A 20,763-nucleotide genomic window follows, 5' to 3' on the forward strand; every position below is an offset into this window, starting at 1 on the left:
GGTTTGATTCCAGTCAAGGGCACATGCCCGGGTAGTGGGCTTGATCCCCAGTGGGGGGCGTGCTGGAGGCAGCCAATGATTCTCTCTCATCATTGATGTTTCTCTCTCTCTCCCTCTTCCTTCCTCCCTGAAATAAAATATATTTCATTTCCATTTTTAAACTCTTCAAGTTGTACCCAATAATCTCTTCTGAGGGTCTACCCCTGAATCCTGTTTCATCTGAAAGCATTATTCTTAGAGTCCAGGTGGCCACCTGTAATGTCCTCTCTAATCTCATCACAGAAGTGACTTTTCTTTTCGTGCTCTTCCCGTTACTGAAAGCAACTGTCCTCCAGTTCTTCTGCTCCGTTTTCTTTTTGTGTTCCTGAATCTTTCCACGAGCCAAGTGCTTCTCATCTTTCCCCGGAGGAGTCTGTTTTGGCAGTTTCAGGAGTTTCATGGGTTTGATCAAAGACGGGTTTCCTGTTCTAATCTTTTAGGCTCAGAGAGAAAAGTTATACTTTCTCTGGATTTGTTTGTGAAGAGTAGGGCTGGACTCCCAATAGGCTAGACCGGTGGCTGGCAAACCACGGCTCGAGAGCCACATGCGGCTCTTTGGCCCATTGAGTGTGGCTTTTCCACAAAATACCACGTGCGGGCACGCACGTACAGTGCGATTGAAAATTCGTGGCCCATGCGCAGAAGTTGGTATTTTGTGGAAGAGCCAGTATTTTGTGGAAGAGCCACACTTAAGGGGCCAGAGAGCCGCATGTGGCTCGCGAGCCGCGGTCACGGGGCTAACTCTTTACCATGGCTTAGAGAGGTCTCCAAGATCTCACCTGCCTGCATTCCCTCCTTAAGTCCACCTGTTACAACCTACCAGCCATAAAGAAGTCAGCCAGTTCTCAGACCACATCTGCTCTGTTACCTCTTACCATGCTGCCCATGCTACCCCATCCATCCAGGATGCCCGTGTCGTGCTTCTTGACTTGGGAAGTGCTTCCTTGAGTTTTCATTTTAAAAAAAAAGTTCTTTTATTGATTGATTGATTTTATTGATTTCAAAGAGGAAAAGGGAGAGAAACATCAATGATGAGAAAATCATTGGTTGGCTGCCCCCTGCACGCCCCCCACTGGGGATCGAGCCCACAACCTGGGCATGTGCTCTTGACCGGAATCGAACCCGGGACCTCCTGGTCTGCAGGCCGATGCTCTATCCACTGAGCCAAACCGGCCAGGGATTGAGTTTTCATTTTTATGATAATTAAGCCATACATTTATATTTCATGTACTTTTCTGTACAGGTATTGTATTTCACAATGAAAAGGGTTTAAAAGCATCTATACATGTTTTTACATATGCATTGTTTTCTGGAGGAATACAATGGCAAAATATTAATGGGGATGGGAGCCTTTAATCTTAATACAATTCCATATTTTTAAAAATTAAAGTATTATTTTTTAAAGCCCAGAGAATGACCACATAGCAGGAAAACCCTGGGCTGACGGCAGATGACCAGAGACACTCTCACAGTCTTGGCTATGTCCCGAGAGATTTCAACATGCAGCTTTCTCCTTCCTGGACCAGAGACAACCAAGCCTTGACCTGCTGCCTTCTACCCTCAATTGCAGACTGTCAATCACTCACAGGGTTTTGACCTCCAGGACCTAATCTTTGCCAGGTCTGGCTCTGCACATTCCAGGGGATTTTAAGGTCTCAAGAGCAATTGACATTAAAAGAAAATTTTTAAAAAGTTCCTTCAAACACAATTAGTTCTAATTAAATTTCCCTTAAAAAACATACAGTATTTCCAATGGGAATTTGAGGTTTGAAAAGGTGGGAAGCTATTCCTGGTTGAGTGTCTAAAATATATGTATTGAGCACTTTTGGTATATAAGTCAATGAGTAAAGTAGTACTGGGTCTTCTAAGTTGGCTAGGTCAGCGGAAGTGTGAGCAAGGGCCAAAGTACCAGGTCTAATGACTGAGAGAGTGCACTGATCATGGGAGGCTAAGCATATGGAATGACACTGCCATCCCCGATGGGCCCTGAGAGGACTGTGGCAGGATGGTGGAGCAGGTGAGCAGGTGGTGCCAGGCCAAGGCGGGTGTGAGTGGGCCGACGGCCCTGCTGATTGCCCTGCAGATGGCCACCAGTGGCAGCTCCCAGGCGCTGAGGGAGCTGGGCAGAGGGCCTGCCCTGATCAATCACCCCACAGGTGGGATGGTGGGGCAGATGAGGGGGCAGTGCCAGGCCATGGTGGGGTGCCAGGCGTGGCTGTGGGGCTGGGAGTGCGAGCTGCGGCCCAATCCCCGCAGGCCACCCCAAGGGACCCCACCTGTGCACGATTTCATGCACTGGGCCTCTAGTTTATTAATATTACTTATTTGTTAGCTAGTTCCGGTATGGATCTTTTTCCTTAAGTAAATTGCAAACTTCTGAAGCAAGTGGATGACTCTTTTTTGATACCTAGCAAAGTCTATAATAGGTGCCCAAAAATGTTTCATGGATGAACTTAAAAGCAGAATTCAAGGTGAATTAAAAGGCAAGTTAAAATAAAACTCCAGAGATAAGACCAAGGTTAGATTACAGCTGTGACTGATAAGTTAAGACAAGTGCAGGAGAGGACCTAATTTAGAGCTGCTTTCAAAGCTCTGTGGCCTATTTTTTGGTTAATATTTAAGTTGACTTGTTTTAATAGAGATATTTTGCCCCCAAAGTACTTTCAAGTATCAAGTTCGGTGACCCAGGCCTTGGTGAGTAAATGTGGGTCCACCCTGCCAAAGCCCTATATGACTTTATAGACTTTATGCCTGCTTTGTCTTCCAAGATTGCAAAGTCCTAATCTCTGTGCTTTGACAAATGACCTCCTTTTATTGCCAATCCACGAGATGAGAGAGATAAGACTGAAGGAGAGAGAAGGCTCCCCAGCCCCTTGCTGGAGGCAGGGTACACATCCCTGGGAGAGAAACATGGTGGAAGATCACCTCTAGTCAATGTTCAGAATGAGCAGGATTCCTTGATCTTGCACCAGCATCATTCCATGGCTCTCCTGGTCTCCCGGTGGTGGCTTCATTCACCGTTAAATGGGGAAAACTCGAATTTTCCTGGCATCCCCAAGAAAGGGAAACTTGAGCTCTCAGCAAGTCCTGTCAGTAAGTCTTAAAACGTCCAGATCATAGCACAGGGATAGGAGCCTGTGCTATGTCCAGAGAGGGATCTGACTTACCCCAGCTTGTCATGGTCACTTCCCTCACCTGGTGCAAGTTGTTTTCTCACTTCTGCCAGGCCACACACCCTCCTAAGCTGTATTGGTGATTCTGCTGCTTCCATTTTTTCAGTTGCATGAGGATATTAGTCAAGTGGGTGGTGGTCTCAGAGCAAACTCTGCAGATACTAATCCTATCGAAAACCCTCTTAAAGGATTAGCGTTTTGGCCAAGAAACTTGATCCTTCAGATTGGAGCATTTTCTAGCATTTGCTCTTCTCAAGTTAGTGAGAGGAATGAACACGGGGAGGCATCAGTCAGAGACGGGGAGAGAATCCAGCCCTTCCAGGGTCAGGCTAAACTCCTGAGCCACCAGGCCTACCTTCCACAGAAACCAAGAGAAAAGATATCTTGACTTTCACTGGGTCATAAATTACACCTTGTTCCCTTCCCTTGGCCTTCAGAGCATCAAAGTGTGCTTCCAGTCCTGTCATGGACTCTCCCCACCCGTGGGGATTGTTGATTTATCATTGCTCACAAAAAACACCTTCACACAGCTCCCTGCGTTATTTCCATGCCATTTCTGTGAAACTTCCTCAGGATCCTGGGAGTTGCTATTTTAGCTGGAGATTAATGGTGGGTGGACGAGGGGCTATACCCATGGTTGGCAAACTGTGGCTTGCGAGCCATATGCGGCTCTTTGGCCCCTTGAGTGTGGCTCTTCCTAAGCCTTAGGAGTACCCTAATTAAGTTAATAACAATGTACTTACCTATATAGTTTAAGTTTAAAACATGTGGCTCTCAAAAGAAATTTCAATTGTTGTACTGTTGATATTTGGCTCTGTTGACTAATGAGTTTGCCGACCACTGGGCTATACCTTAGGTGCATCCCACCCTCAGCCATTGGCTGCCAGGAGGTCCAGTCTCAAAGTGAGGAAATGGACTAGAAGGTGCAGGGTACTCCAGACCAGTGCTTCTTAGACACTGACATGCAATGGACCCTCTGGAGATCGTGTTAAATGCAGGTTCTGATTGAGCAGGGCTGGGGCAAGCCCCAGATTCTATATTTCTAAGGAGCTCCCAGGTGATGCTGATGCTGCTGGTCCACGGACCACTCTGAAAAGCAAAGGGGCAAGACTGAGGAAAGGAATGCAGAAAGAGGTAGAAATGGGAATCATGGGGAGCACAGAGAGGAAAGAGCAAGGTCCAGGGAGAGCTAATCTGCAGGAGCTCCAGCTGCATTACCTTGTCTTCACGGCCTTCCCTGCAGGGCCTCCCGGGCAGGGGCCCCTGTGGCCGTGTTGGCTACAGTGGGGTGCTTTGGTCCTCCCTGATTCCCTTATTCCAGAGAAGGCTCCCAGGCCCAGTGGCACACTGGAGGAGGGGGGCCAGGGTTGGGGACCTCCCACCTTCCAGCCCTGCCTTGGCTGGGGCTGCCTGCCATGCTGGCTCGGGTCCTTAGCTCTGGGGTAGCTCCGTCATGAAGCAGGTTCTTCAGTTTGGCCTCGGGAAAAAGTGACGGGCTCTCCCCTCCTCCTCAGGCACTACTGCTTGAGGCCAAAGTCTGACCTTCACTTTCTCAAAGAGCAGCTTCCATTTACTGGGTGGTTACTATGTGCCAGGCTCTGTGTAAAGCACTCTCCCACAGTTTCATTTTATAAACCTTTATTTTTTTATTTTAGTGAGGGAGAGAGAAACAATGATTTGTTGTTCCACATATTTATGCATCCACTGGTTGATTCTTGTATGTCCCAGACTGGAGATTGAACCTGAAATCTTAGCTTATTGGGACAACACACTAACCAATTGAGCTCCTGGCCAAGGCCCACATTGTTTTACTTAATCCTCACAATTGCTCTATGAGGTTGGAACTGGTTTATGCCACTTTACAAGAGGAAACTGAGCCCCAAGAGGTAATTTTCCCAATACCTTGTAGCTAATGCATAGTCTATGCCTTCCCACAGTGGCACTAACCATGATTGAATCACACACCTAAGACCAGGAGTCAAGGAAAGAAGCCTCAGGAAAGAAATATATTGTCCTAGCCAGTTTGGCTCAGTGGATAGAGCATCAGCCTGTGGACTCAAGGGTCCCGGGTTCGATTCCTGTCAAGGGCATGTACCTTGGTTTCGGGGACATCCCCAGTAGGGGGTGTGCAGGAGGCAGCTGATGGATGTTTCTCGCTCATCGATGTTTCTGACTCTATCCCTCTCCCTTCCTCTCTGTAAAAAATCAATAAAAAATATTTTGAAAAAAAAAAGAAAAAAGAAATATATATATACTAGAGGCCCAATGCACAAAATTCATTCAAGAGTTGGCTTTCCTTCCCCTCACTGCCGGCACTGGGACCCAGGATTCCCTCGTAATACTGGCTTTGTCCGGAAGGTCTTCTGGTCTAATTAGCATATCATGCTTTTATTTTTTTTATGCCTTATTATAGATTTTTATCTCCGAGAGGAAAAGAGAGGGAGGGAGGGAGAGATTGAAGCATCAATGATGAAAGTCACTGATCCACTGCTTCCTGCACACCCCCTACTGTGGATTGAGCCCACAACCCGGGCATGTGTCTTGACCGGAAATCAAGCCGTGTCCTCCTGGTTCATAGGTCAACTCTCAACCTCTGAGCCATAACAGCCAGGCTAAGGAAAGGAATTTAGATGACAGAGCAAGATAACTAAAGTGACTTGATTTGGTTTATCACCCTTTGAAGGTCAGCAAAAAGTCAAGGCTATGATTGTCCCTCCACTAGCTTCTCACCACACCAGTAACAGGAGGTTCTTCTGTGCCAGCTAGCAGGAACACTGCATGACCACAGAGGAGGGGACTCACAAGTACAATGGGGCCTTGATTTATGAGTTCAATTCGTTCAGAGACCAAGCTCGTTAAGGAGCTCGTTAACTCAAATTACTCTATCAACTCAATGCAAAAAATCTGCCGAGATAGCTGGTATCTCAAAAAACTCGTTAGTCGGGACACTCGTAAGTCAAGGCCCCATTGTAGTTGTGAACTGAGCGCACCGTACTTGACTCACTGAGTAGCACCAACTCTAACGAGTAGATGGTCTGCCAGGCAGGTGATGGAGGGTCATTTAGGAAAGTATGAATGAAATGGTACCAGCCCATCTGTCCATACCTCACAGGAAGTGTCCTCGGATAGAAATGCACTCTTGGCTTTGGTTCTTCATCAATAAACCCAAATGACCACAAGCACTAGCTCATCAGATACTTTGCCCTTAACGAAGAAAATTAACATAAGGTTGGGAATGAAATTAACTAAGCAGTGATGAGAAGTGCAATGAACTGGAGAATTCTGCTCAGCCAAAGCTGCTTGGCTACCTTGCTCCAGTTGGTTGTAGTCTCTCAGTAACAAAGAAAAGCCAAAAATCAACATAATGTGAACCTTGCCGTTTTTAAAAACAAAATGAAAGCCAACATCTGTGGTCACTAGTGTGCAAACTCTGCTCTTCACTAACCAAACTCTATCTTTTCCTGTTGTACCTTCAGCACTTGACAATTCTTGGCAGAAAGGAAGCAGTCAAAATGCTTCTGGCACACTGACCAGGTGAAGCTCATCCAGAGACAATGGGTCTGGAATAGCCATCATATGTAGACAGCTGATGGAATGGGGGAGGACTTTTAGACTTGAGAGTCATAATTGTTGCAAATAAGAAAATCCTTATAAGGCTAGGGTACATGGTTTGGCCAACACTATAAAGGCCAGCGTAGCCCTGATCGGTTTGGCTCAGTGGACAGAACATCGGCCTGCAGACTGAAGGGTCCTGGGTTCGATTCTGGTCAAGGCAGTGTACCTTGGTTGCGGGCACATCCCCAGTAGGGGGTGTGCAGGAGGCGGCTGATCGATGCTTCTCTCTCATCGATGCTTCTAACTCTCTCTCCCTTCCTCTCTGTAAAATAAAAATCAATAAAATATATTTTTAAAAAAGGGGGGGGGCCAGGGTAGAGGGGAGGGAGAGACAGCCACTTACTAGGTAATATATACATTTAGTGATTGACACCCATCCCTACTACCACAGTGCATACTCCCCTCCCACTTCTTTACTTGTCCAGCCCCTAAAGTCATTTGGCTTTCATACCTGGTAAGAGTAAATTCAGGCTTCTCCTAAATTTGACTTGCAAATATCCAACCTATTACCTAAGAATCTTATCCAACTCAAGATTTTCCCCAAGAACTAGAATGAAATAGACTACATAATGTGAGTGCTTGACACAACATTGGGCAAAAGGGTTCAAGAAACATTCACTATTATTATGGAGATCTAGGTGTTTTCTTTCTTGAAAAATACACTTTTATTGATATCAGAAAGGGAGAGGGAGAGATATAGAAACATCAGTGCTGAGAGAGAATCATTGATTGGCTACTTCCTGCACACCCCAACCCATGCCATGTGCCCTGACCGGGAAATCCAACTGTGACCTTCTGGTTCATAGTTGGCGCTCAACCACTGAGTCATGACAGCCGGGCTAGATGTTTTCTATAAAGCACCAGAATATACAACTGCTGTCAATGCATATTTACAGGGATTCGGATCTTGGCTTAATAAACAGTATACCTGTAACAATCCCAAATGGAATGAAATTATGAGCCTGAATGTTCAAACAGAAGGAGGACCATCCCTCAGGGGACATCCAAGAAAGAATTCATGCTTTAGGAATCTAACTTTTATGGTCTTTACTCTAAGGACCCTATAACAACATGCACAACATGATAAACTGTACTTACAATTTACATTTAAAAAATGCGGCTGAAGCCCTAGTTGGTTTGGTTCAGTGGATAGAGCGTTGGCCTGTGGATTAAAGGGTTCCGGGTTCAGTTCTGGTCAAGGGCACGAACCTCAGTTGCAGGCTCGATCCCCAGCCCTTGTCAGGATACCTGAGGGAGGCAACCAATCCATGTGTCTCTCTCACATTGATGCCTCTCTTTCCCCGCTGCCCCCCTTCCACTCTCTCTAAAAATCTATGGAAAAATATCCTCAGGTAAAATAAGATAAATAAAAAATGTGGCTGATCTCTGCAGATATGGAAAGATATACAAAATAGAATAGGTAGAGCCTGGTTGGCATGGCTCAGTGGTTGAGCGTCAACCTATGAACCAGAAGGTCACAGTTCAATTCCAGGTCAGGGCACATGCCCTGATTGTGGGTCGATCCCTGGGTGTGGGATGTGCAGGAGGTAGCTGATTAATGATTCTCTCTCATCATTGATGTTTCTACCTCTCTCTCCATCTTCCTTCCTCTCTGAAATCAATAAAAATATATTTTAAAAAATAGGTAGAAAAAAAGAAATTATAAAACTATACAATAGGAGACCATGTGTTGTTGTTGTTTTAAAGGATATACACATACATACTTAGAATGTTTCTGAAAGGGTATATAAGAAACTTATTAGATAACCTTGGGAAATGGGGTGGGGGAGCAAATGTTTACTCACCCCAACCAAATGCTTACTTTCCACTTTATATCCTCCTGTTCCATTCCTCCCTATCCTTAAGAACAGCATCATTACCCTTACAAAAAAGACCTTCTGGTCTGAGCTTTGCTTTGCATACTGCCCAGGACAGAGCTTTGAGTATTTCCTCACATCTTCACTGCCAAGGCCAGAGAACTTTACTCAGACTACTGGACTCCCCAACCTACCCACCCATTAACAAAGTATCTAACCTTGGAGGCTGCTTCAGGTCACCCTCTTTGACCCTCATCTCCTGAGTTCATGTTTTTCCCCCATGTACATTATTCTGTGGGTGATCTCATGCAGCCCCATAGTTCCTGGATATATTGTCCCAACACCGACTCCCAAATTTCTACCTCCAGCCTAGACTCCCTTCCTGAACTGCAAACCTGTGCATTGCAACTGCCTTGACAACAGCTCCTTTTGAATGTCAAGCAGACATCTAAAACTTAACACACCCAAAGTTGAACTCATCTTCCCCAGTTAAACTTGCTCTACCCACAGCCCTACAAATCCCAGCTAATAGCACTTCCAGGCCTCTAGCTGCCAATACGCAACCTCAGAGTAAAAGAATGACTGGAAAGCAGGCTGACCTACAATGCCAGTTATCTAAAAATAGAAGTAGTCCTGGGTATTTGGATCTAAGATATCATTTAATCATTAAAATGTTTTCTGAAATGTGTTTAAAGTTAACTCATTTTTAAGTGTAGGGTTTAGATTTTGACATTTTGTTTTGAACATAAGTCACTTTTTGCAAGTTGGGAAACAGAGTCAAACTCAGGCCGTCTAGGCCCCTCGGGATCCAGGCCAAATCTTGCAATCTTCAGATCAAGGATATCATAAAATAAGCTAACCACAGGGTTATAAACTCTAAAATAACAACCACTTATCTACATTTTTCCTTAGAAAACAGCCAAAAGTCTAGTCCTTAAAGGCATGACATACAGAACATCTTAATCTATAAAGGATAAACCCAAATTATATGGTGTCCAACCTAACTGTGAGCCAGATCAGTGCTGGTCAAGGAATGGTGAGCAGAAAAAGTGTTTACATTTTGAAAACTTGCTCTGAGGTTTGAAATTCCTGCTTGCTCTGAATAAGAAAGTAAGTAAAAAGTATTTCAGATGCACCCACACTAATATTTGATTTTGCCAAGGTCTTCCACTAGAACAGGGGGTAAGATACTTATGTATTTTCAAAATAAATTACTTAGTAATAAGAAATTTGACATACTGCATTCTTCCATTTACCAAAAGAACAAACTGATAATAAAGACTATTTAAAAGAAATGCTCAACTCTAAAAATGGTGGTGGCAGCAACACTTCCCATTACAGAATAACCTCCCACTTTCTCCAATTAACATTGCTCTTCTTCCATGATACGCGTTCATGTGGAAAAACTTGTCAGCTTTTGGTCAGGGCCAGGAGATGAAATATAGAGCATGCCCTAGTTAGCTAATTGTAAGCTCTTAGGATGCACTCATAAAACATGGCCATTGTTTTGTTAAGTATCTGCAACCTGCAGAATTCCTTAGCCCTAAGCTATAGTTTCTGCTCAGTATCTTAAAGCTGAGCTCAGTCCCATCTGACTCTGCTCCTCAGGGCTGAGGTAGGTGCTAGTCATCAAAGTCTGGAATGTCATCGTAGGAGTAACCCCGGTAGCCTTTGGATGCATAGTAAGCGATGCGCAGGTGGTAAAACCCTGGCAGGAACACCAGGATGCCAATGATCAGAACAGGAACGGCCCGATCTGCCCCCTGGTGGCAAAAGGAGGCAAATGCATTAGTATCACACAAGTTATAAAATTTAAAATAAAATAACACATGATGAGTCCAATCCATAGATCAGCATCTTATACTTTTCAGAGCATTTTCTTTGGATAGTACACTACTTAGCAAAGGTTTGACATCTCTTTTTCTCCTGATTACCAATTGTAGAAAAACTGTAAAATACAAAAAAATTACAAAGAAAATAAATTATCCATGTTCATAAGATATTTTGGCGTATTTTCTTCTGCTCCTTCTTTAAAGTTTTTAGTTATGAACACACCCTGTGCCTTTTGTCTCTTATAACAAGGTATTGCCAAAATATTACTAAAAGCTCGTCATTGTGTGGTAGGGAGGTGACATAGTCAAAGGTACAAAATTCCAGTTATAAGTCCTGAGCATGGTGATTCCAGTTAAGAATGCTGTACTCTGTATCTAAAAGTTGATGAGAGAGTAGATGTTAAAAGTTCTCATCACACACAAAAAACGTGTAACTGTGTGGTGATGGATGTTAACTAGACTTACTGTGGTGATCTTTCACAATATATACAAATACTGAATCATTGTACTATACACCTGGAACTAATATAATGGTTTTAAAAAATATATTGGATTTAATAGAAAATATCACACTGTAAACAAGGCCACTGATTTACTAGGTTAAACAGAATGACAGCACGATCATGTGTAAAAGCTAAAAACACAATGCTGATACCCAGCACAGCACTGAGAGGCCTGAGCCCAGCTCTGAAAATCTTCACCAGAAACAGAGGCAGCAGCAGCTTGAAACAGGCACAAGGATCGGAGTAGGAAGCTTAAGAGAATACAAGGAAGGCAGAGCCATAGACGTATCTTGTGAACAGGGATGAAGGACAAAGGGACAAAGGGTTCTATTTCCTGATGTTATGGAAACATCAGGGCAGGCCACATGAACCTGACAGGGATAGAAGGGCAGGGTATTTTAGGTGGGAAAAGGCAACTTTAGAAGCATTTGTATGCTGTCTTGGCACTCAGCTCCTAGGGAAGCAGAACACGTCCCTCGTGCTTAAATAACCAAGCTGCTTGGCCCAGGCCCGGTCAACTTGGGTGAATAGCTCATTGAAATCATGCCAGTGTCTGCTGCCCCAGTGGGCCTTCCTCTTATTGAGTATGTAAAATGGGGAAGCCACAGGGAGGCCTTGGAACCAAACCACAGGGCTCTGGTGGGAAAAGGATTTCCGCCTTCCTCCATGTGCTGGAGAGCCCTACGGGAGAGGAGTTTGATGTTGCTGGGTCCCTTGAGGCTCTGAGCTTATCAGCAAAGCCTTCTCTTTAGCCCTACCCTCCCAAATCCTCCCCAATAAGTCCTCAGAGTTCATGGAAAGGCCATCTGAGAAAGAGAAAAAGAAAAAACCCAAAAAAATGGAGGAAAGAAAGGGGCAATTTTTCCCCATGGCACTTACCAGGGAGACTGCCTCCTTATGCTGGTTTTAGATAGAGGGTTTGTTCCTTCATCTGGAACAGCAATTCTCAAATAAGGGGCAGGCCTGCTCAAGAGGGGCTCTGGAGCCGCTCCTGGGCTTTTGTCCAATATAAGCAGCCCCTGTTCCCCCAAAATGAGAATCTACATATAATGGTAGAAATTCATGACAGGAGTGTTTTGTACATGTGAACTATGTCAAAGGCAGAACAAAAGGCTAAAAATCCCTAGTCTGTGTGGAGCAAAAATCAAAATTATGGAACGATGTTTTTTTCAGATTAAGAGTAATGTTTCTCCCTCTCTCTCTTTTATTGTTGTTGTTAATCCTCTCCAGAGGATATTTTATTCCATTGATTTTTAGACAGAATGGATTGGAAGGAGGGGGGAGAAAGGGAGAGGGAGAGAGAAACATTAGTTGTTCCACTTATTTATGCATTCATTGGTTGATTTTTTAAAATCTTTATTGTTGCCCTAACTGTTTTGGCTCAGTGGATAGAGCATCAGCCTGCGGACTCAAGGGTCCTAGGTTCAATTCCGGTCAAGGGCATGTACCTGGTCAAGGGTTGCGGGCAAATCCCTGGCAGGGAGTGTGCAGGAGGCAGCTGATCGATGTTTCTCTCTCATCGATGTTTCTAACTCTATCCCTCTCCCTTTCTCTCTGTAACAAATCAATAAAATATTAAAAAACAAAATCTTTATTGTTAAAAGTTTTATATAGATCCTCCTTTTTCCCCCCCATAAACCTCTTCCAGCCCACTCCTGTCCACTCAAACAGGTCCTCACCACCCCATTGTCTGTGTCCACATGTTAAACATATATGCATACATGTTCACTGGTTGATTTCTTCCCACCCTGCCTTCCCTCTGAGGTTCAACAGCCATTGGTTGATTTTTGTGTGTACCCTGACTAGGGATGAAACCCACAACCTCGATATACTGGGACAGTTCTCTAACCAACCGAGATACCCAGCCAGGGCTCTGAGGAAGAATAAGTTACAAACAAGTCACTTCTCCTATAGCTAAATTCCATATCTAGGCTCCATGCTGCAGAGCCAAAAACAGTAAGTTCACCCAATTATTTGGAGTAACCATACAATTCTGTCCTCCTAAAGACAACTTCCAGAAAGACCTGCCTGTCCCAGTGAGGTACTTGACACTAGGATTAACACAGGCTAATCACTGCATGGTTTCTTTAAAAACTGGCTTTTCTGTTTCTTTCTCTTTGATACTGTACAAGGGGTCCACCAACATGTGGGCCAGGAATCAAACCGGAACCTCCTGGTTCATAGGTCAACGCTCAACCACCGAGTACACCAGGTGGGCCAGGGATCAATCTTAATATCAACTAAAAATGAGGATAATCATTATGTGCTTCCTAGAGTTCTCTATGCTATATCAATGTTCACAAAATGTAGTCCTTGGACCACCAGCATTTCCTGGAAACCTTTTGGAAATGCAAATTCTCACACCCCATTCTAGACTTAACTAGAATTGGAATCTCTGGGAGTGGGAGCAAGAAATCTGTGTTAACAATTCCGCCAGGTAATTATTCAGACTGACACTGAAGTTTGAGAATCACATTCTTTCTAAACTAAACTAAATCCAAATTGAAATAAGTCCCTAGCCCTGGCAGAATAGCTCAGTTAGTTGGAGAGTCCAAGTCTGTGGGTTCAATTCCCGGTCAGAGCACATACAAGCAGCAACCAATGAGCCCTAGCTGGTTTGGTTCAGTGGATAGTGTGGGCCTGTGGACTGAAGGGTCCCGGGTTAGATTCCGATCAAGGGTATATGTCCGGGTTGTGGACTCGATCCCCAGTAAGGGATGTGCAGGAGGCAGCCAATCAATGATTCTCTCTCGTCATTGCTGTTTCTATCTCCCTAGCCCTCTCCTTTCCTCTCTGAAATTAAAAACAAAAAGCAACCAATGAATGCATAAATAAGTGGAACAACAAACTGATGTTTCTCTTTCTCCCTTCATCTTTCCCTCTAAAGTTAATAAAAAATTTAAAAATAATAAACAAACCCCTAACTCTAACCATTTTGCAAGAAATATGAGAAATAAAACAAGGTAAATGACAGTAAGACAACACCCCTAGATATATGTAAAAACTGTTAGAGATACATACTGAAGATGAACACTTAAGAATTTACCAGGAAAATGTACATCTGGTATTTGGTTTAACAGACAGGAAAAAAAGTTGAGGGGGATAGCTGATAGATGAAACAAAATGTTTATAACTCTTGATGCGGAGTGGTGGACACACGGGGGTTCGTTATATTATTCCACCTATTTCTGTTTTGTTTGATATGTGTGTAACAAAAAGTGAAAAAAACCCAAACAAAAGCTATTACTGATTTTCTTACTTAATACCTTTATCCTTTTTTATAAAGCAGTCTTTATAAACCATACAAGGTAAAATGGTATTTGTTGCATGTGGATCTCACTTCCACTTTCAATTTTTATAACATGATTAATAGACACTTTACTGTACTCCTGAGATTTATGCTGCATGCTGCAATAAAAGTGAACTGAAGGTGCAGTCCTGAAGTCAGGTGTTCAAACTGGATACCAAATGAACATCTGGTGGCCATATAATAGTTTTAAGCAGCTAAGGACCTAATTAGATATACTTCCTAATTAGATATACTTCTTAAAACTCATATACTGCCATTTTATTGTGACAGTGCTACTATTGCCAAGTCCAATGATAATGCCCAATTTCAGTTCTTAGCTGTGTTCCTTCTGCAGAGCAATGTGACCATAATCCCTTCGCCTGGTGTGTGTTGAAGAACAAACATAAATTATGGTCAAGCAACGCCAGAACAACTTAGATGCTGTGTTTAAGTGTCTGTATACGGCCCAAGAACCACCAAACATCACTTCAGGTTTCTAAGGTATCGTACTAAAGCCTACCAGGGACTGCAACCAAATCCCAATGCAAGAAGGCTCTGATTCATGAGCCGAGTCCTCACTTGGTTAGTGGCCCCCAGCCACTACCTCACAAGCCTTACTCTTTCTCCCCAAACAGACTAGAATGTAGCACTGCAAAGCTGCAACAACAGCGTTCTACTCCAGTTACAGTCTTTGTCATTCAGGAGTCCTTGATGCCAGGCTTAGTTTTGCTGTCCCAAACTATGAGAGTGGGAAAAGTGCCCAACAACTCAGAAGAAAAATTTGCTGACCTGCCACCACCCACCTCGGAGGAACTGTGGGAGAAGTTTGCTGTGCTCAAAGGAAGAAACACATGTTTTGTTATCAGAGAACAAAATCTTTATAAAACAAAACAAAATCCTTTTCTTCTTTCTGCTGTGCTACTAGATTCGAATATAAAACAATAGAGCCCTAGCTACTTTTTTAAAAATATTTTTTATTGATTTTTTACAGAGAGGAAAGGAGGGGGATAGAGAGTTAGAAACATCGATGAGAGAGAAACATCGATCAGCTGCCTCCTGCACACCTCCTAACTGGGGATGTACCCGCAACCAAGGTACATGCCCTTGACGGGAATCGAACCTGGGACCCTTGAGTCCGCAGGCTGATGCTCTATCCACTGAGCCAAACCGGTTAAGGCATAGCTCACATTTTTTAAAAAATATATATTTTATTGATTTTTTACAGAGAGGAAGGGAGAGGGATAAAGAGTCAGAAACATCAATGAGAGAGAAACATCGATCGGCTGCCTTCTGCACAACCCCCACTGGGGGATGTGCCCGCAACCAAGGTACATGCCCTTGACCGGAATCGAACCTGGGACCCTTGAGTCTGCAGGCTGACGCTCTATCCATTGAGCCAAACCGGTCAGGGCCCTAGCTCACATTTTAAAGACCTCATGGCAAATACCCACAAACCCTTCAGCTTACCCCTTTGCTGATATAGCCCGCCAGCAGGAGGGAGCCTATGATGATGAGAAAGGTGCCAATCAAAAACAGTACTGTAGCAAGTGCAATGGCCTTATATGGAATCTTAGGAGGGCTTTTCTTAAACTGAAAGAGAAACAAAAAAAGACAAGAGCATTATGAAAATACCATGGCTGATACTTTAAAGCAAGGAGGATAATGAGAACCAATAGGAATGCTTCATGTGTCTTGAAGTAAGTCCTACCACCCAGTGCAGCTCTGGGAGAGAAAGGAAAGGGATAGGTAGGAGATGAAGCTCTAGTGACTGCTCCACCAGCAGTCCCAGCAGAATGTTATTCTTCCTAGTTCTAGTCTCATTCCACAGACCATAAAAAAACTACTTTCTTTTCAAAACAAAAGGTACTTTATGGTTATTCATTGATTAGATATGTATTACTTAAGTGCTTGGTACATGGAAGGCTGTACTGATCTACAGGGATTCAAGAGTGAACATCTGGAGAAGCTGTGTCAAACAGTAAGTAAAACAGAGTATTTATTAAGCTTGTACCCAGGAGAAGTAAAGAAAATAAGTGATTTCTGGCTTTTAGAGTTAAGTCAGCATAGAGTCCAAGTTTTTTAGAAACAGCTTTTTCTAAAGCATTAGTTGCCTGCCACCGCCCAACTCAGAGGAACTGTGGGAGAAGTTGCCTGCCCCATGGAACAAGTAACCTACCTTCACAAGTTCAATTCAAGGTTAAGATTCACAAACAAACTTTCTAAGGTTTGGTTCATGGCTCTCTCTGACCTAACTGGCTGGAAACTTTCCAGATATACTAAAAAAAGAAAACAAAACAAAACACCTCTCTCCTTCAAGTGCGGGTCCAAAAAGAGTACAAATAATTGATTTGTTTATTTTTAAAAGGATGGCTGCCTGCTTCTTCTTCCTTGGCCCTCATTCCACCTAAAATATTCTCCTCTAAGGAGAAATGGGCAAAAGGAGATGCTACGCCATTAAGTATTTTGTAAAAAATCATCAGGGTAGCCCTAACCAGTTTGGTTCAGTGGATAGAGCATCGGCCTGCAGACTGAAGGGTCCTGGGTTCGATTCCAGTCAAGGGCATGTATCTTGGTTGCGAGCACATCCCCAGTAGGAGGTGTGCAAGAGGCAGCTGATCGATGTTTCACTCTCATCGATGTTTCTAACTTTCTATCCCTCTCCCTTCCTCTCTGTAAAAAATCAAAATATGTTTTTAAAAAAATCATCAGGGTAGGGTACAAGCTTAATAAATACTCTGTTTTACTTACTGTTTGCCACCAAAAATACCTTTAATAAACTGGATCTCATGGTGTCAGGAAAGAGGAAGGAATTCCACAATCTGCTGGCTTTAGCAGTTAGTTTCTCCCTTAAAAGGTGAACTGGCTTTGACTAAAGTATAAACAAACTGATGACATAGCCCTTACCATTTTTTTTCTACTTAACAAAACACAGTCTGATTATTTTTCAGATAAACTAAATAAAATTTGCAATTGCTGGGCTTTGGCATTACAACTAAAAATGCTTAAAAAGGAACTGTACTCATATTGGTTTGAAACAGCTCCGCCAAGATCCTCCTTCTGCAGGCTATGGCTGAAAGGTGCTGGGTTTCTTTCTTGCTGCTCCCTCTAATCCCCAGGGACAGTTCGCAAAAACCTCTACAGTCAGGTCTTCCTGCTAGCTCATCAGAAACAGAGCCAGCCAGTCTCCTCAGCTCTCCTGTGCACTTACCTGAAGGTCAATGTAGCCATCATCTGTGCTAGAGAGTCTGGAATATTTCACTTTACTACTGGGGATTCCAGCAGCCAGGTTAGTACGAGATGGCATCATAACACACTGACACAGCTACAGTCTGAAAACAAGGAACACTGTTAATGTCAGCAAGCAACAGTGGTGTTTTATAGCTCATAGATTCAGGCATCTCAGATGCAGTGATTTGGAGTTTTGGGCTGTGATGACATACTAGCAACTGGCAATTTAGGCTCCATTGCTCTTAGAACCTGATCTTCTTTTAACAAAATGAAAATAGCCTCATTATATATCCACTCTGGTTTGAACTGGTAGAATGAAAGTCAAGACAATGACCAAGAACCAGAACGCATACATACCTTGCCACCGACATTCCCTTGCCTCCTAATTTTTCCAAAGTCATACAGGGTGGAAGAGTAATGACCTAAGTCCAAGTCTACCTGAAGGTCAATGTAGCCATTATCTATGCTGGATAATCATTTTTTTTCTATGCTGGCGAATCGTAAATATTTCACTTTACTATTGGGGATTCCAGTAGCCAGGATGGTACAAGGTAGCATCATTTGGACTTACGCAAAGTCCAAATTTTCAACCATTCTGCTATAGCAGTGGTTCTCAACCTTCTGGCCCTTTAAATACAGTTCCTCATGTTGTGACCCAACCACAAAATTATTTTCGTTGCTACTTCATAACTGTAATGTTGCTACTGTTATGAATCGTAATATAAATATCTGATATGCAGGATGGTCTTAGGCAACCCCTGTGAAAGGGTTGTTGGACTGCCAAAGAGGTTGCGACACACAGGTTGAGAACCGCTGTGCTATAGTATTGTTTGCCTCTTGTCCCTGCTTCAGAAAAAAGCAAGAAGAGCATATACTCAAGTGATTCTCATATTTGCCAGGGAGGAAGGAGAGAGAGGGTGGGGAATACATTACACTCATATCTACATTTTGCCTATTTCCCCCTGATGAATATCATGCTGTTAATTAAAATGATTTGTAAAGCTTGTTGTAAATTTGGATAAGCTCCTGGCTATCAGTACTGTACCAGTGGCTTCTGATTTTCCTGCCTCTCTGCCCCACTCAAGCAGTGAAAGTAGTGATTTCATTTTCCAGATTACTTCTATAATTTGAAAAAATCATGGCCATTTAGTCACTTGTTTAAGAGACAGTAGATAAGATTTAAAAACAATGACATTTAGGAACATTTGAGATCTTGCTCCCCGGCCTATGTAGTCAGTTTTAGTTCAAATAAACTCTTACAAAATTAAAAACAAAACAAAACACATTTGAGCCCTGGCCAGCACGGCTCAGTGGTTGGAGTGACAGCGCAAGAACAGAAGGATCTCAGGTTCAATTCCCAGTCAAGGCAAGGGCACGTGCCTAGATTGAAGGTTCTATCCCGCCCTGGCGTGGGAGGCAATCAATCCATGTATCTCTGTCCCAACTGTTTCCCTCCCAGCCACCTGCCCATCCCCCGCCGCACACCCCTCCCTTCGACTATCTGTAGAGAATTAATGGAAAAAATATCCTCGGGTGAGGATTAGGAGAAAAAAAGACATTGGAATAAAAAAAACATTTGTACACTTTTCCTCCATAAAGCCACTGTTCTATATATATAAAGAAGTAAATCTATTTTGATCGTGAAGCTATTTGATTTCTTCTAAAAGAGAAAATTAGGTATTTCAATAAGGGCAACATAAAAAAATGTGGAGCGGCTACAGTGTTTTGGACAGGTTCAAGCCTTGGACTGATGAGAGGGCTCAGTCCGCTCATTGCCATGTGCAAGTCCCAGCTTGGAGGGCAGGGCCCTCCCAGCACAATTATAGCCAACAGCTGTAGTTGTAAGCATGAACCTATGGTCCAAACACGTGGCCCCAGGTGCCTGAATGATGTGGGCTTGATAGAGTTCAGGTGCATGTAATTGAGTAGGATCGAAACCCACAAGAATGTTGTAAACATCGTGACCACGCCCTTGCTTTGCCTCGTGGCATCTGGCTATAAAATAAAGACACAGTTGTAGTCTCTGGGGCTGCTGTCTCCATCAGAGAGGACAGCGTTCCACCGAGACGCAGCTTTCTTCTCTTGTCTTTTCTCAATCCTTCACTGCCCCTACTCACGCTCACCGAACCTGGCTGAGCTGGCACCACACACAAGGCGCCCTGGGCTGAGTATGCCATGACCGTGCCAGCCCGCCACAAAAAACAAACAAGCAAAGCCTGACCTTCCTCTGTTATGACACTTTATAAATAATCATTACAGTAACGGCAGTAAATAATTACTGATTAGGTGGCAGGTGCTTTATATGTACTTAACCCCGGATATTAGTGGGTTATGTTAAATGGCCTCCATTTAACCTAAACTAAGCAGCTTTCTAAAGGAAATGGTGCTAAATGCTCATATTCCTTTTTAGTAATTACATGCTGGTGCAGATATCAAGTACTGAAAAAAAAAAAGAGTATGCTAACTTATATGCCGCCCTAAAAGGTGTTAAATAACAAAGTTCAACTAGTTCGAAGATCTAATGGGCTCGATTACTGAAGTGATGAAACAGGCGCATCCCATCCAGGAGCTGGGAGGGAGTGCGATGAGTTGTACACAATGGAAGGTTTGTATCCGCAGAAAGAGGAGACTCAAACTGCAATGGGGTTTAGTTTTGGTGTGATTACATGGCAGAGCAAAAGTTACTCCATTTGGCCTATCGTTGTTGGTCTTTTAAACAAATGGTTAAACTGAATCAAATACTAGGTTTTTAAATGTTGCGATCCGATTACATGGTAATCTAAACTTAGTTCTATCAAACTTAAAGTCCAAACTACCTATATGGGGGGTTTAGGAGGGCATTTAATCACCTCCGATTTGCATTAGTCAAAGTTTATGCGCTCTGCCATTAACTACTCATACACCCGCCACAAGACAAAAAAGCGCAGGCCGTGAGGGAGAGGGGAGAGGAATAAGAATTCTAAGAGGGAAAAGGAAATGCGGGAACCGATGTTTTCAAAGTTCCCAACAGGGTTTTTACCAACTCCAACGCAACCCCCCGATTCCCTCAGCCCCTCAGTGCTGCAGTCATTTTAAAAGCAACAGCAGTGCCCGCACGACGCGCCGGCACACACACTACTTTCCTGCCCGTCTCCGGACCTCGCCAGGAAGAGAAGGAAGAACCCACACGAATTCTGACCGAAAACAAACTACACCGGTTTCTGGACAGAGGCCAGCGGTGCGGACTCGGGGCTGGACTGAGCGGGGAGCCGCCTCCGCCCCGCCGGG

At 43.6% G+C, this 20,763-nt stretch overlaps 1 protein-coding gene across 1 annotated transcript in view; it reads right to left on the reverse strand.

Moving 5' to 3' along the window:
* Positions 1 to 8,921: 8,921 nt before the first annotated feature.
* Positions 8,922 to 20,763, reverse strand: part of TMEM230 (transmembrane protein 230) — a 12,011-nt gene continuing 169 nt past the window's right edge. The window contains exons 2-5 of the mRNA XM_006758063.2: positions 20,200 to 20,204; positions 17,477 to 17,598; positions 15,736 to 15,858; positions 8,922 to 10,407 (exon numbers count right to left, since the gene is read on the reverse strand). Of these exons, the coding sequence (XP_006758126.1) occupies positions 10,267 to 10,407; positions 15,736 to 15,858; positions 17,477 to 17,575 (363 nt within the window). The 5' untranslated portion in view covers positions 17,576 to 17,598; positions 20,200 to 20,204 and the 3' untranslated portion in view covers positions 8,922 to 10,266. The remainder of the gene's footprint in view (positions 10,408 to 15,735; positions 15,859 to 17,476; positions 17,599 to 20,199; positions 20,205 to 20,763) is intronic.

Source organism: Myotis davidii, unplaced genomic scaffold, assembly GCF_000327345.1.
Source record: "Myotis davidii unplaced genomic scaffold, ASM32734v1 scaffold32, whole genome shotgun sequence".
Classification (NCBI taxonomy): domain Eukaryota; kingdom Metazoa; phylum Chordata; class Mammalia; order Chiroptera; family Vespertilionidae; genus Myotis; species Myotis davidii.